Source organism: Callithrix jacchus, chromosome 1, assembly GCF_049354715.1.
Source record: "Callithrix jacchus isolate 240 chromosome 1, calJac240_pri, whole genome shotgun sequence".
NCBI classification, from domain to species: Eukaryota; Metazoa; Chordata; class Mammalia; order Primates; family Cebidae; genus Callithrix; species Callithrix jacchus.
This window is the reverse complement of record NC_133502.1, coordinates 153,757,721-153,773,924: the sequence shown is the minus strand read 5'-3', so window position 1 is coordinate 153,773,924 and position 16,204 is coordinate 153,757,721. Positions and strand designations below refer to the sequence as shown.

Here is a 16,204-nt window from a genome sequence, read left to right as displayed (position 1 = left end):
GCATGTAATCCTAGCTACTCAAGAGGCTGAGGCAGGAGAACTGCTTGAAACTCAGGAGACAGAGGTTGCAGAGCTAAGATCACGCCACTGCACTCCAGTCTAGGTGACAAAGCAAGACTCCATCTCAAAAAAAAAAAAAAAAAGAAAGAAAAAAAAATCTAGCTGATTTATTAATATACTTATTTTAGATTTAACTGGATAAAATATGCTCCTGGTAAATGACTTGTTATTTCAATGTATAATGCTTAGTATTTATTATTACTCATTTTTGAGATAGAAATATTTCATAGCTTAATAGCAAACTACTATTATTTAGAAAAGCATCTTTACTTTGGTAACATTTAACATTAATTATAATGGTACTTAAACCATTTAATAAGGTTTTCAAATTTTTAAAAAATTTTCTGCACATAATATCTGTGTAAAGGTTTAGATCTTGACTAATAAAAAACAATGCACTCTATCAGTCATGGGTCTGTTAACTGTATTCATCACAAAATGCTTTCAATTTGGCCTACCATATTTAAGATGATGAGTTTTGACCAGGGGTGATAGCAGTAACGTTTGGGGCAGTGGTAGATAGAGAAAGACAGGAAGGCACTAGGACCTGGGAAACAGGATATCTTGTCTTTGAGCCCCATTTCAGGAAAAGGCACACAGAACATCAGTAGCCCAGTTTTCCAATTCAAGGTCTAGAAGCTAGTTTAAAAAGTCAATTCAAATCTATCTAACTGCAGAGAGAGGGGCAGCAGGAAGAGCATGAACTTAGGACTATTAACAAGTACTGCTCTAGCTAATTGGATCTGAAATGATCTTGTCCATGCCAAGACACCTTCTTCCCTCACTTACCCAAGATTAACCTCATTCATGAGTGAGTGCTACTGGTTTAATTCTAAATTACTCAACTGCATATAGTGCAAATTAAATATAGAGAATGTTCTGTAAAACATTTTTATCCCTAAAATGGGAAAGGGCATTTGAAGTACTTACCATCAGCACTTTATCCATATAGAATTCCCTGCCAGGGCTTCCATCGTTGTATTTTGTATCAATGGCAAAACACAAGAATAATACATCCACTACCATTTCGTAAATAGACAGGAAGCAATGAGCGACTAGGAAAGCAAAGAGGCAGACGATGATCAGAGGCAGCACCCATACTGTGTAGTCCTGCTGGTAGTTGAGCAGCATAATCCCAGCTAAACCTGTGCTGCAGACTATCAGCACCTGAAGCAGAGAGAACAAAGATCACATTTAATGTCCTACTGGAGAAAACCACTGTTTCTTCATCATTTGCAGACTTAAAAATTCTCTTCACTATTTATAAACGATGGTTGCATGAGGCCACTCCATCACAAATAAGGAAATAAAATCCGCATATTCCCATATACACACAGAGTATACATGCTTATCATATACATTTTAAAATCATACTTTAAATGATTCTGGTTTAAAGATAATCAAGTTTTTCAAGTGTGCTCCCCTAAAACTTAACCTATTTAGAATCTGTGGCAATTTTTAAGATAAATGTATGAATATTTTAGTAAAAATTTGCACACTCTTAGCACTCAGAAAAGATTGATATTTCAGTGTAATGTTATGCATTTTTTTCTAAGCATTTTCATATATATGAAATAGTATTATATAAACAAATAACTATAAGCTTTTCATTAATATTTATAGAAGTTTCATTATAAATGCTTCATAAATATTTACTCAGCTACATAATTTCATTTTGTGAGTGATTTAAAATACATTTAATCATTCTCTTACTGTTGGAGATTTATACTGTTTTCAGATATAAATAATGCTGCAACAAACATCTATAGTCTTAGAACTTTTTCTGTGTTTCGTATTTTATTTCACATAGAATATGTGGTAAATTTAAAATAATTTGCCATGAAGTATATATTTGGACTCTCTGTGAAGAGGTTGCCAAAAACATCCATGCTAAAACAATAAAAGAAATAACCAATTTAGTTATTGTCAAGAACCACCTACTCTGATGCTTCATCATTTCACATGCAGCATTTTAAAATTTTTGTGGTTTTTAAAATACATTTTATTCCAGCTTTTCAATAATCCTATGAATGGTTATTGCATATATTATCATCCCATTTTATAGACTGGGAAACAAACTTAGAGATGCTAGCCGACCTGAGTTGAAGAGTAGATCCAACGTCAAGGTCACGAGAGTAAAAAAAAGAGTAGATCCTACAAAAATAATGGTCTTATGTTGTCAACCCCAGTGCTCTTTCTAGATAAAAACTCAGCAAATATTTGGATATTGATTGATACACAGCAGTAATGGATTGTACTGAATTCTAGAGACACTCTTACCTAGTCCTTTACTTTGTCTTATATAAGGCCTTAAGTCAAGAGAAAAGAGAGACCTCTAGAATCATGGCAGCCTCTTCTTGTCTAGTGCTAAGACTGATAATTCTTCGTTGGCATTTTCTCCAATATTTGTCATCATCAAAGCATTTTTCATTCACCATTATCTTAACCCAGAGTTAAATGCATTAGATGATACATTGGTTCAGCTATAAATTGATCCCTCTCTCAGATGAGACATTGGTTAAGCTATAAATTGCTTTTATGGAACAAATCTGGGTCCACCGAAGTTTTGGAAGGCTTCTCTACTATTTTTTTTTTTTTTTTTTTTGAGACAGAGTCTTGCTCTGTCGCCAGGCTGGAGTGCAGTGGTGCCCTCTCGGCTTACTGCAACCTCCACCTCCCAGGTTCAAGCAATTCTCCTGCCTCAGCCTCCCAAGTAGCTGGGACTACAAGCACACGTCACCACACCCAGCTAATTTTTGTATTTTTAGTAGAGTCGGGGTTTCACCATGTTGGCCAGGATGGTCTCGATCTCTTGACCTCGTGATCCACCCGCCTTGGCCTCCCAAAGTGCTGGGATTACAGGCGTGAGCCACCGTGCCCGGCCTTCCCCACCATTTTTGTAGCAATACACTTATAAATCTTCTCTTATAGTGACATATTTTCTGGGGTTATTTCCATAGATGGTTAATTACTTCCATTTTCTTTTTCTTTTCTTGGAGACAGAGTCTCGCTTTATTGCCCAGGCTAAAGTGCAGTGGTACAATCTCGGCTTACTATAACCTCTGCCTCCTGGGTTCAAGTGATTCACCACTTTAGCCTCCCAAGTAGCTGGGACTATAGGCACCAGCCACCATGCCTGGCTTTTTTTTTTTTTCTATTTTTTAGTAGAGATGGGGTTTCACCATGTTGGCCAGGCTGGTTTTGAACTCCTGATCTCAGGTGATCCACCTGCCTCGGCTTTCCAAAGTACTGGGATTACAGGTGTGAGCTACCATGCTCAGCCATTACTTCCATTTTCTTCCACTCTCCTGGTTGCAATTTTATAGTGAATAATAACTACACTATACTCTGCAGATATTACACATCCACCCTATTGAAGGGCTGAGGTTCTTCATGCTCTTATCATGCCATTAAAAATTAAGCCCCTTTGAAATGGTAAAATTAGTTATAGAAAGAAGGTGTGGCTCAAACAAACTAGCTATTGAGACAAAAAGCTGGTGAGATGGAAGGTTAGATATTGCCATTTGAGGAACAACTTCAAAAATTAGTGATGTTTTGCCAAAAAAAAAAAAGTAGTAGTTACTCCTAAATATACTGAAAGAGTATCATGCACTTATTCAAGTAGATACACGAATGGTTCTCAAACTGTAGAAAGGCTTAGAATGCAGATTCCTGGGCCCTATTCCCAGAGTCTGGTTGGTTGGATCCAAGATAAAGCCCAGTAGCTGACATTTAAAAAGTATCCCAGGTGCTGATAAAGCCTATGTCTCAAGAAGTACTGGTGCGTATCAGTCATCTCCATGGTGGAGTACACACATCCTAGGGAGTATTGTTAACAGGATCACCTGGGACTTCCATTATATTTCTCATACATTTAAAATGTCTTCTTTAGTATGCTTTATAAGGCATATATTAGTAACAACTGTATGTGTGTGTGTGTGTGTATATATATATATATATATATATCATAGATAAACAAATATAAATATATTGAACAGCCAAGATCGAACTTTTATCTTAATAGGGCACATGACTTTAGAAGTTAAGACATCCCTTCCTGAACATGATGGCTTGCACCTATAGTTCCAGCTACTTGGGTGGCTGAGGCAGGATGATTACTTGAGCCCAGGACTTCAAGACCAGCCTAGGCAAACAGCAAGTTTCCATCTCAAAAAAGAAAAAAAATTAGACATGCTAGAGGATAAATTCTTGAAAATACAGTAGAAGAGATTCACACTTTGGGGAGGATGTGTGAAGCAGGAAGGAAAGGATGCTACTTTTGGAGTCAGAAAGACGTAGATTTGAATTACAGAATTAGTACTTAGTTTTGTAACTCTATGCAAGTTCATTGAACCATTCTGAGCCTGTTTTTCCATCTTTACAGAGACATAATAATAGATGCATCCCATGATTGTTAAAACAAGCATTCTAAAAGTATTTAATGCAATGCCTGACAATGCTTCTCCCTCCCACCCTTTCTTTCTTTTTTTGCTATCGTAAGGGCAACATTTACGATGCCTTTTCCCCAGAAAACCTACATTTTGAAAGATATCGTTTACCAACAAAATCGCATTTGTAAGTAATAATTCATATTCTCAATTTTATTAATCCAAGTCGAATAAATTGTCAACTAGAAGATATAATTAGTGTGAGAAAAGATACTACCAAATAAAGGTAAAATAATTTCACACAGAAGCAAAGAAATTTGAGATTTTGAGGGGTTTTCAGATAGCTTTATTAGGACAAATATCTATACTTAAAATATTTAAATTAGCTTTAAATTTAAAATAAATATCTATTTTTACCTTTAGGAACCTATCGGCCAGTGACTATGTTTCAAGTCACTAAACTGGAAGAGCTAAGATCCCCTGCAAATCTAATTCACATTCCATAAAAACGTTAGGGTACCATAGAAATGGAACCCATAATGATGTCTTTTAGTTTTCCTTTTTAAATTCAGAGTTTTAAAAATTGAATTTAAAATTTTGAGGTAATTACAAATTCACACGCAGTTGGAAGAAACAGTAGAATGCTTCCATGTACCTTTTACCCAGTTCCCTTCAATGTTAACATCTTGCAAAACTATAGCATAATATAACTATAGCATGTGATATCAGTAGATATTACAACCATGATATTGACATTGATATTGCGAAGATGAACAGTATTATCTATCATCACTGGAACCCTTCGCTTTGCTATTTTATAGCTATTTCCCCTCCTCCCCAACCTGATTTCTAACCACAAATCCATTCTCCATTTCCATACTCTTGTCATTTCATTTTTTTCTTTTTGAGAAAGAGTCTTGCTCTGTCACCCAGACTAGAATGCAGTGGTGTGATCACAACTCAACGCAGCCTCTGCCTCTGGGCTGAAGTGATCCTCTCACCTCAGCTTCCTGAGTAGCTGGGAATAACATGCCTAGATAAGTTTTATATTTTTTTGTAGAGATAGGGTTTCGCCATGTTAGTCCTGGATTCCTAGGCTCAAGAGATCTACCCTCCTTGGCCTCCCATAGTGCTGGGATTACAGGCGTGAGCTATGGTTCCCAGCCTTGTTGTCATTTCTACAATATTATATACATGGAATTAATCTTCCGGGATTCAATTGTTTTGCTCAGCATAATTCCCTCAAGATTCATTCAAGTTGCTGTGTATATGAACAATTCATTTCTGGCATCATGTCTTATAATGTTTACTATGATCTATTAGTTGAACTACCTGATTAGAAACAAATTCTGTATACTAGCAGTCATTTAATTATAATGAAAGAAAAACTAAAGAACATTTATCTTAAAATGTTAGAAATCCAGAAGATTTCTTTTCCTCTTTTTGAAATGTTTCAATTAAAAAATGTATTTATCTTTTATGGTTATTAAAGTCATTTGAAATATTATAAATATTACATTATTAAAAATATATCTTTCTGGAAAGCAATTTGGCAATGCACAATCAAGAACCCTAATCAATTGTAATTCCAGGATTCTGGCCTCAGGAAATAAATATTGATGTGGGCAAGATTTATATACAAATATAAGCTTTAGGTTAGTAAAAAACAAAACAGCTCAACTGTAAAAACAAGAAACCTGAAGATTGATTAAATAAATGACGATACAACAGTTGTATAACCATAGTTAGAAAAGTTTTAATAAAACAAGAAATGTTCATAATGTAATACCAAGTGAAAAGAGGGATACAAAACTGCCATTTCTACTAGTTTTTTTTTTTTTTTTTCTGAGATAGAGTCTCACTTTGTTGTCCAGGCTGGAATGCAGTGGTGTGATCTCGGCTCACCGCAACCTCCGCCTCCTAGGTTCAAGTGATTCTTGTGCCTCAGCCTCCAGGTATCTGGGATTACAGGTATGCACCACTACGACTGGCTAATTTTTATATTTTTAGTGGAGATGGTGTTTCCTCATGTTGGCCAGACTGGTCTTGAACTCCTGACCTCAAATGATCCGCCCACCTCAGCCTCCCAAAATGTTGGGATTACAGGCATGAGCTATCGCTCCTGGTCCTCTACTAGATTTTAAATTATATGTATTAATCAGTATATAACCAGAACCTATAATAGTCCTAACCATATTATTAGTAGGCACTCTATAAAGATATTAATAAAATAATATGATAAAGAAAAAGTTTTGACAGGTCACTAGGCTGCTGAAAAAATGCCAATTTTAGAACATTGTCCTTTATCATCTTTATATTTTCCTTATTTATTTATTTGAGACAGAGTCTCACTCTGTCACCCAGGCTGGAGTGCAGTGGTGCGATCTCAGGTCACTACAACCTCTGTCTCCTATCTCTGTCTCCTGGGTTTAAGCAATTCTCCACCTCGGCTTTCTGAGTAGATGGGACTACAGGTGCCCACCACCAAACCTGGCTAAGTTTTTTTGTTTTGTTTTTTTGTTTTGTATTTTTTAGTAGAGACGGGGTTTCACCATGTTGGCCAGGCTGGTCTCCAACTCCTGACCTCAGGTGATCCACCCACCTCGGCCTCCCAAAGTGCTGGGATTACAAATGTGAGCCACCGCACCCAGGCCATCTTTATATTTTTCATTAAAAAAAGAATGCACACTCAATATAGAGAACATTATCATACTATCGTAAAGTGGGGTAGGGGTTTGGAATCATCTATATTTTCAATATCCAAAGGTAATCATTATTAATAACTTGAAATATTCATTTCTACTCTTTTTCTTATGTACATTTTTAAACACTACTAAAGCCTGGTAGTTTTACTTAGCTTTTTCATTTATTACATTATATGCATTTCTTTGTACTATAAACTCTTAATAAAAAACATGGCTTAGTAGGTGAATATCAGTCTGTTGACTATTATTCCAACCATTTCTCTATTGCTAGGGTTCAGATTGTTTACAATTGGTCGCTATAATGCTGTATTTGTTTGCAATTAGTATTACCAGGAATGGCTTACTATTGACTCAGAATTACTGTGTCAAAGGCTTAAAAAAAAAAAAAAAAAGACCCACGGGCAAATTTAATGTCAGTAGAGGCAATTACAGCACACAGTGATTAGTAACTTAGAAGTCATATAGACCTGAGTTTGAACTGCCACATCATTCTAGTTGTCTAAATTTGGTCAACCTAATTTGTTCTCTAAACTTTATTTTACAGTAGAGGAAACCAAAGATAACACCAGTAGCTCACCTTACAGGGGAAGACCATATGTAACACTTAACAAAAGCCCTTCACTCAGTGCCAGGTATCCAAAGTATCTTAATCAGGGTTTACTAAAATCATCATCATCAAATATTGCCACTTAGTATCTCCCTTAGTTCTCTAAATGGCTTCTTATTTCCCTTTTTAAAAATTGCTGTGTGGGGCCAGGTGCGCTAGCTCATACCTGTAATCCCAGCACTTTGGGAGGCCAAGATGGGTATATCACAAGGTAAGGAGTTCAAGACCAGCCTAGCCAACATGGTGAAACCCCTGTCTCCACTAAAAATACAAAAATTAGCCAGAGATGGTGGCGGCCACCTATAATCCCAGCTGCTCAGGAGGCTGAGGCAGAGAGCTGCTTGAACCTGAGAGGCAGAGGTTGCAGTGAGCTGAGATGGCACCACTGCACTCCAGCCTGGGCAAAGAGTGAGACTACGTCACCATCACCAACAAAAAAATCACTGTGTGTATGTGTATATACATATATATGCTTTTATTCTAAGTTGCTTCATATCTTTCCTTAGCTGTAGGGATAGATTATAAATAGGTAAACAAAAATAAAAATAAAGACTGTGAAGTATTTCTGAATCAGCTGTAGAGAACCTATCCACTTCACCGTACACAATGCTATGCTTCTCCATGCCAAACATACTTTCTTTACAAAAACACTTAAAAAACACAGTTGGCTAGAACAACCTAAGTGTTCAATAGTAAGAGAACGTTTAAAAATACTATTTGGTGGATATTTACCATGGTAATAATGAGTAATTGTGAAAATTATCAAAGCAAGATGAAAAATAAATATGGATGTACTATAAAGAGAAATGGGCAGAACAAACAGGTATGTATGCTGTGATTGTTATACTATAGAGAAATACAAGCCAATAAAAAAATGGAAAGAAATATATAGAAATGATACATTATTCAGTTATAGTGGTGATAGTATAAGTCCTTTTCTTTCCTCAATTAAAAAAATTTTCTGAGTATTTTATGGTTTTAAGTTCAGATACAATGAAATCTAATTATGTTATTGAATATTTTGCAGTATTTTAATAGTATAGAATAAATTGCCTCTTGTTCGACACTTCTAAGGAAAGTATAAGTCTCATTCTTTTACGGCTCTATTTTAAAGGGGCTTTACATAATACTATAATAATAATAATCATGACAACTGACATACATTGAGAACTTAAAATGTGTCAGGCACTCTCCTAGATACCCTACATGTATTAACCATGCATTAACCTCACGACCCTACAAGTTTGGCACTATTATATTCCAGTTTTACAGATGAGCAAACTGAGGCCCAGAGTAATTATCTACCCTGCCCAGGTCACACAGCTATCAGTGACTGAGCCAGAACCGAAATCCAGGCAGTCAGGCTCCAGCTGCAGTACCACTAACCACAAGGAAGACTATTTCATAATTCTTTACATTTCGAAATATGTAAAGAGAAGGATGAGCACATGACTTAGCCTCTCCAGGTCTGAGTTTCCCTATCTGTAAAATGAGGATAATAATGGAATTTACCTTAAAAATTTATTGTGAGGATTAAATGAGCACAATGTATGTCAAGTGCTTATAACAATGCTAGACACATAGTAGGGGCTTTCTAAGAACCTGCTATTTATTACTTTTAGTTTCTGGTAGGCTGGATATTTTTAAAATAAAAGAGCAAATATATATGTAAAAATTACTGTATGTTGCAGACAAAATACTTGGTCTTACCTTGCCTAGGAACAACATAAAATCTCCCACTGTGTTGATGGTAGCCACTCGCAAAGCATTCTCCACCAGAATGACAAAGGCATCCTTTGCTGAGGTGCAGAAGTTGGTGCTGTTGATAGCTGTGGCTGTGTATGCATTCTGGACAAAAGCAAAAACAGCATTTTCATCAAAAACTGAACTTCTTTTGTTAAGATATAAACTGAACACAGCTAAAACATAGCTTAAAAATATTTCAGTCAAACATATGGCACCCTTTAATGAGGTGAAGATTGAGACTGAGTACAAGAAAATATGACTTAAAACCTCACATGGTAAAAATAACTTTCCATTTGGCTTCATTTTGTTCCTTTAAAAACACTGTTATTTATTAAAACATACACAAACCTTTCTAACATCCATTAACTTCTTCCCTGTCTTAGTAAATCAAACATAATTTAATCTTTCCTAGATGCCTCAGGGTCGTGACTGTGAACATCAGCAGTGCAATGTAATCATTTCAGTGATGCTTTAAAAGCTGAAGAGGTAGGCGTGGGCATCAGATTGCTATGCTGTTTTATCTGGAAAATCCACTATCTCCTCCTTGGTGGCTTTCTTCTATGCTCTCACTTCTCACAGCTCTTGTAGTACACAACTCTTTAATGGCTGGCATTTTATACCCCTCCTCTTCCTGGGAGCAGAACCCTAAATCTTATTTGAGGAAACAGCCTTACCCCATTTCCTGTGTCGGTCCCAGTGAGACTGTTACTACCTCGAGCTCTGGGGATGGGTCTTGACATAAGCCAATTAGCATACTCTACCTACTGGCCACAATGATTGGTTCAGAATTGGTGAATAAACCAATCAGAGTCAATGAAAGCAAAAGTGATATTCCCTGGGGCCTCTGGAAAAAAGAGGCTTTCTTTCTCTTCCATAGGTTCTCTGGAAAGGTGTGAGGGTATGAACGACTATAGCTCTTTGGCTAACAAAATGAGAAGAGCTGCTGAAGGTCACAGTGTAAAACTGAGGGTGAGACCAACACCATGAAATCAGAGCAGGGAGAACCAGGTACTTTGCCTTGCTGACAACTGGGACATTGGGAACTTGCCAGATTTCTAACTTTTCAGTTATAGAAGCTAAAAAATTGTTAAGAATCCCAGCTCTTCCCTGCTCCACTTTCGTCTCCCTCTCCCCTTTTCTCTCTCTCTCCCTTGTTCAGGCCAGATTGAGCTGAGCTTTCTGTTCCTTAAAATACTGAGTTCTAGCGGATACACTTTCATTCAATTATACCTGCTTCTGCTGCCCCATGTGCTCTTTGACCTACTAGTCATAGACTGATTTTTTTCCATTCTTTTTTATGTTACATTCTAGAACAGCATTGATGTTTTCTGGGAAATGTGAAAAAGAATTATAACATCAAATATGTTTGAGTCTTAGGAAGGCAAAGTGTATGAACTTTGTGACTAAAACTTTCAGTCCTGAGGAATTCTGGGTTTAGTGTTGACTTAAACTGTCGCTGGGTCCCAAATGTTGGGATTGCTGGGAAACTGTTGGAGATAAAGGACTTACTTTACACTGTGCTGTCTATAAAGCTTTAACCACTGAGCCCAGGAGAGATAGTCTACAATTTATGGATCTAATTATAAGCTTGTTAGTTATTAGGAGTCTGAAATGAAGATGAGGTTTGAGTTATCAAAAAAATTTAACTTGCCATTATATGATTAAATTCATTGATTAAAAATGCAGGACATTTCAGAGCCAAAGAGAGTACTGTACTGAGCAGGACACTACCTATGGTTCTTAAGCTTTTTCCAGTAATGGGGCAGTAGGAAATAAATTACGGTGCTCTCTAAGAAATACAGTATGATTTTGGTATATAGAATTCCATCATAAAAATTGGGGAAGTTTATTATCATCAGAATATATTACTATATTATGTTTACAAGTCTTTTTATTGCAAAAACTAAAATACAGAATATTTTAAAGAACTCATACTAAGTGCTTCTGTTAGCATCTACCTGCTTTTTGCTCCTTTACATTGCCTTCTGCCAGTGCTTCTTATCAGATAAACAATAGCAGGTACCACAGAGTGAACTAACTGCAGTGCTCCAAGTTTTTTTTTTTTATATTCTACAAAAGCTTCTTTTGAAATACTCTGCCAAGTGCCTCAATGAAGTAAAAATAAACTATACTTTTGATCTTGTGTAACATTAACCTTGCTGAAAAACGATAAAGAAGAACTGCCCCAGCCAGCTCTATTCTCAAAGAACACAGATTGGTTTTCAGTTCTCACCAGTTCCCTAAGTACTCACAAAAACACTAAGTTAACAATTTATTCGAGAGCAGGGGCGGTCAACCTACCACCTGCAGGTCGTATCTGACCTGCCAATTCCTTTTGTAAATAAAGTTTTACTGGCACATAGCTGTGCTCATTGTTTATATATTGTTTATGGCTGCTTTCATGCAACAGTGATGGAATTGTGCAGCCGTGAAAGATCCTGTGTGGCCCACAAAGCTAAAAATACTATCTCTGGCCCGTTACTGAAAAAGCTTGCTGCCCTCCTGTTCTATCTAGAGTACTGCTAAGGATTAATATCAACCTCATCTACTGTATGTGGAACCCACCCTCTCATTGGAAATACAAACCACATGTGCTCATTTCAAGTTTTAGTAACTTCCTCCACAATCTCCGATCTTTCAGCATCTTTCACTGTAATTCTTCAGTTAAACAATATAATTGATAAAAGTCTTCAGTGATCTGGGATCTGACTCCTTTGAAGAGAAGTACCTTATTTCCCACATTCTAAGATCTCATCAAGAGACTAATGAGCCAGTTATTCATAACAAGTTTTCAGAAGAAAATATCCTACCATATTAAATATACATATTGATTATGAGATGCATCCTGATGCTAAACAGTTTCATAATGTCTAGAATCAAGGAAATTGGATAACGCATTTAAATCAGCTAGGTACTAGCTTATGTCCACTCCCACCCCCAGTAAGGAACAACTCACTCTTAACTACAGTGTTCTGCCCTTTCCAGTTCACCATGAATTTCCTTGAGACAGAAGCAAGAGAGGACCCACGTATCTCCATTCTCTCTCCTGTGTTATCATCAGACCAGATGATTCGAGAAAGCCCAACACTTCTAAACTACACTATAAAAGCTTTTTTATCTCCCTCATTAATTTTTAGAAGCTTCCTTTCATTTGAGAATTATAATTATTCCTCTTTTGCTTTCTTCTTATCACCCTGCCCTGCTCCATTCCATCTGCTTTTAGGGCAGAAGTCTATTTGTTTGTAGATAAAGAGGCAGTGATAATATCTTTTCTCCGCCCCTCTGAGAAATTTCTGTAAGGGTTGGATGTACTCACAGAAATTTAGCCTTTCTAAATTTGGATCTATGAAATTCCTCTGTATTCAATCCAACTGAAAAAAAGTAGATGAATATTTTGCAAGCTCCTTCACTCACTCCCAAGGTAGGAAGATGAACTGGATACACAAAGGTCAAGATGACCTCTTCAGAAAGAAAAATGTGCTGCCGATCATAGCAGGCCAATGAAAATTCCCTCTCTTTCTATCCTTCCTAGTCTACAAGAATTCATGCTTAAGGTCTTTAGGAATTTTGGAGTCCTTTGTGGCTTTCCCTGATAACCGTTCTCTGAGCTTTCTTCAGACTTTTGTTTGAGATTTTTGGAATCCACCCACCTTCTTCTCAGACAGCCTTCCTTATCTGGAGCTAAACTGCCCACAGACAGACATCAGTGATTAACATTTAGCCCACGCTCAACATCTGCTTGGGTAGGATACAAGCTTGAAACTATTCAACCCCCACGAGCAAGATGAAGGATGACCACCATCCAGGAGTCTTTTTAAAATGATACCTGTTAGCCCATGCAGTTCCTGGTTGTACTTCTGTGTGTCAAGATATAGTGAAAAAGTGCTGATTATGTGAAAGAAAATATATTAGGGCAGAGGGTCACCATGCATGAAACAGGTCTGTGTGGCCATCTGTCCCATAACACAATGTCTTCATTTTTATATTTTCTTTCCTTTCTTTACTGAAGAACCTAGAAATTTTCTTAAAGTTTAAAATATTTATATAATGACTCAATAGGGGCAAGCTAGACATCAATACTAAGGGAATAGGGTATGTGCAATTCTGTGTGGATCCTTATAAATTAAATAAAGGAAAAGGTAACTACAATTATTCCTTTCTTATTTGAGGCAAAGGTGAGAAGGGGAACGCTATGATCTGAATGTTTGTGTCTTCTCAAAGTTCATATGTTGAAACATAGTCAGCAAGGTAATGGTATTAGCAGGTAGGGTCTTTGGGAGGTGATTAGGTCATAAGGGTTCTATTTTCATGAATGGGATTAGTGCCCTTATTTTTTTTCTTATAATACCACAAAGAGCTGTTTTGTCTCTCCCACCATGTGAGGTCACAGCAAGAAAGTGCCATCTCTAAATGAGGAAACAGGCCCACACAAGACACTGAATTTGCTGGTGCCTTATCTTGGATTTCCCAGCCTCTAGCACTATGGGAATAGTTCTCATAAACTGTATAACTCTGATAAATAAATTTCTGTTGTTTAGAAGCCATGTAGTATATGGTATTTTGTTATAGAAGCCTAAACAGAGAACAAAGTCAAACTCATACTGTAGCCTTCATCCAATTTTGTTCTAAATTCCTAGACCTTTTCAAGGTCATAAAAATTAAAAATGTGTTGCAAATCTTAACTTCAATAGATATTTCTTTCTTTCTTTCTTTCCTTGACAGTCTTGCTCCATTGCCCAGATTGGAGTGGAATGGCTCAATCTTGGCTCACTGCCACCTCTGGCTCACTACAACCTCTGCCTCCCAGGTTCAAGGGATTCTCCTGCCTCAGCCTCCTGAGCAGCTGGGATTGCAGGCAAGTGCCACCACACCCAGCTAATTTTTGTATTTTTAGTAGAGATGGGGTTTCACCATGTTGGCCAGGCTGGTCTCGAATTCCTGACTTCAAATGATCCATCCACCTTGGCCTCCCAAAGTGTTGGGATTACAGGCATAAGCCACCACACCTGACCTCAATAGATTTTCTTTAAAAACATCATTGTCTTAGTTGACAGAATGAATCATTATAACTTGAGATGTCTGCATTTTCTATAATAAACCATATTTGTGTTTGTTTATGTCACTCAGAAATATGTATATATTTACATGTATATGAGTGTGATATAATGGCAGCAGTGTGATATACTGGAAAGAGCTAGGAAAACTTCGTTGAAAACTTCTTCCACTTTTAGGTCTTGTGATCTGTCACAAGATGCCAGTCTCAATTTTCTCATCTATAAAACAGATGAGAAAATAATGCTAGCCTTACAGAGTTGTGTTGGCCACATTTCACATGTGGCATTTCCTATGAGCCCAGGAGACATGAAGCACTGCAGGTGATCAGTCCCCACATTGTAGCACTTTGTATTCCCAAACAGAACTACTAAGTATGAGTTGAATAACTCTCCCTAAGCCTTTGCTCACATGTTTGATTTACTACTATTTTAATGTTCTGCTTAAACCTCAAACATCATGCCTACAAAATGCTGATCCAAAGTGAACAAAACCTGTACAACAAAGACCAACATCTCAGGGTTGTCGGTACTAAATCACTGACTAATGTTTAGCTTGGGATATGCTGAAAACCTTCTATTTTTTAAACCTTTTATCAGCTATCTTGATATCATATGATTTATTTTCTTTCTTAGTATAACTGCACATCTCCTTTTCAGTATTTTTATAGTTTTATATCATCCTGTTAGTCTTTTTAAAGAGTCCAACTGTTCACTAATATAATTAATAATTCATTCAGAAAACACTTAAAGACCACCTATTGTATATTGGGTACTGTGCTAGCTTCTGGGGAAACCAAGAAAAAGAAGATCCTTACCTTAAAGGAGCTAGGAGTTTAAGGGTGAAGTTAACAGATAATTTTGATATAGTATTGTTAGCATTTGAAAATTAAGGTATGACCTAGTACTAGAAGCTTAGCAGAGGGGCTGAGGTGAAGAGGGATGGCTTCTGGGAGGTGACGCTCAGGCAGAATCATTAAGATTCAGTAGGAACTAGTCCGGTGTTGGAAAACTGCAAAAGTAAAAGGTACCTAGGGGATGGTAGTAGGCTTGGGCCTAGAGATCTGGGCTTAGCATATCTCTCCAAGGATAAGCTACTTAGTGGTGTGTATAAAAATGCAATTATGATCATCTTTGGTGTATCCATCAACTTTCTGATAAAGACAACTTGGCCTGAAACCAATTTTAAAGAACAAAAATTTTCAAGTTGTTATGGCCATTACTAATTATATTAAGAATGAGCTTCCAAACACTTGTACATCCATAGGGAATATTATGATCTATAAGAATGTATTTTGCTAATGGAACATCATACCTACTTTCTTATATTACCATAGGACCCAATAAATCAAAGCCCAGGCATGCTCAATACCATGGCCATAGGACTATCAACCTGTGACTATCCTGAAGTGAATGCAAAGTGCAATGCTAGTCTTCAATCACTTAGCAATAAATGGTGAGAAAGTCAATTTCATCTCTGGCCTATTAGATAAGGGCATTAATACATTAGAATTGATTTTCAAAGAATGGAAAAGTAATTTAAAAAAATAAAGAAAAGAAGGAAGGAGTGCCCCACAGAGACTCCTAGATCCTCAGATATAAAGGACTAACCCATTTCCCTAAGGCCTGTTATCCTATAAATATCAA

At 36.8% G+C, this 16,204-nt stretch overlaps 1 protein-coding gene across 11 annotated transcripts in view; it reads right to left on the bottom strand.

Moving 5' to 3' along the window:
• SLC44A1 (solute carrier family 44 member 1) overlaps positions 1-16,204 on the bottom strand; it is a 189,483-nt gene that overhangs the window by 49,261 nt on the left and 124,018 nt on the right. For all 11 annotated transcript variants that reach the window (XM_017975217.5, XM_035253654.3, XM_078373714.1 and 8 more), the window contains 2 exons: positions 9,471-9,608; positions 991-1,227 (listed from right to left, as the gene is read on the bottom strand). In XM_017975217.5, coding sequence (XP_017830706.3) covers positions 991-1,227; positions 9,471-9,608 — 375 coding nt within the window. The remainder of the gene's footprint in view (positions 1-990; positions 1,228-9,470; positions 9,609-16,204) is intronic.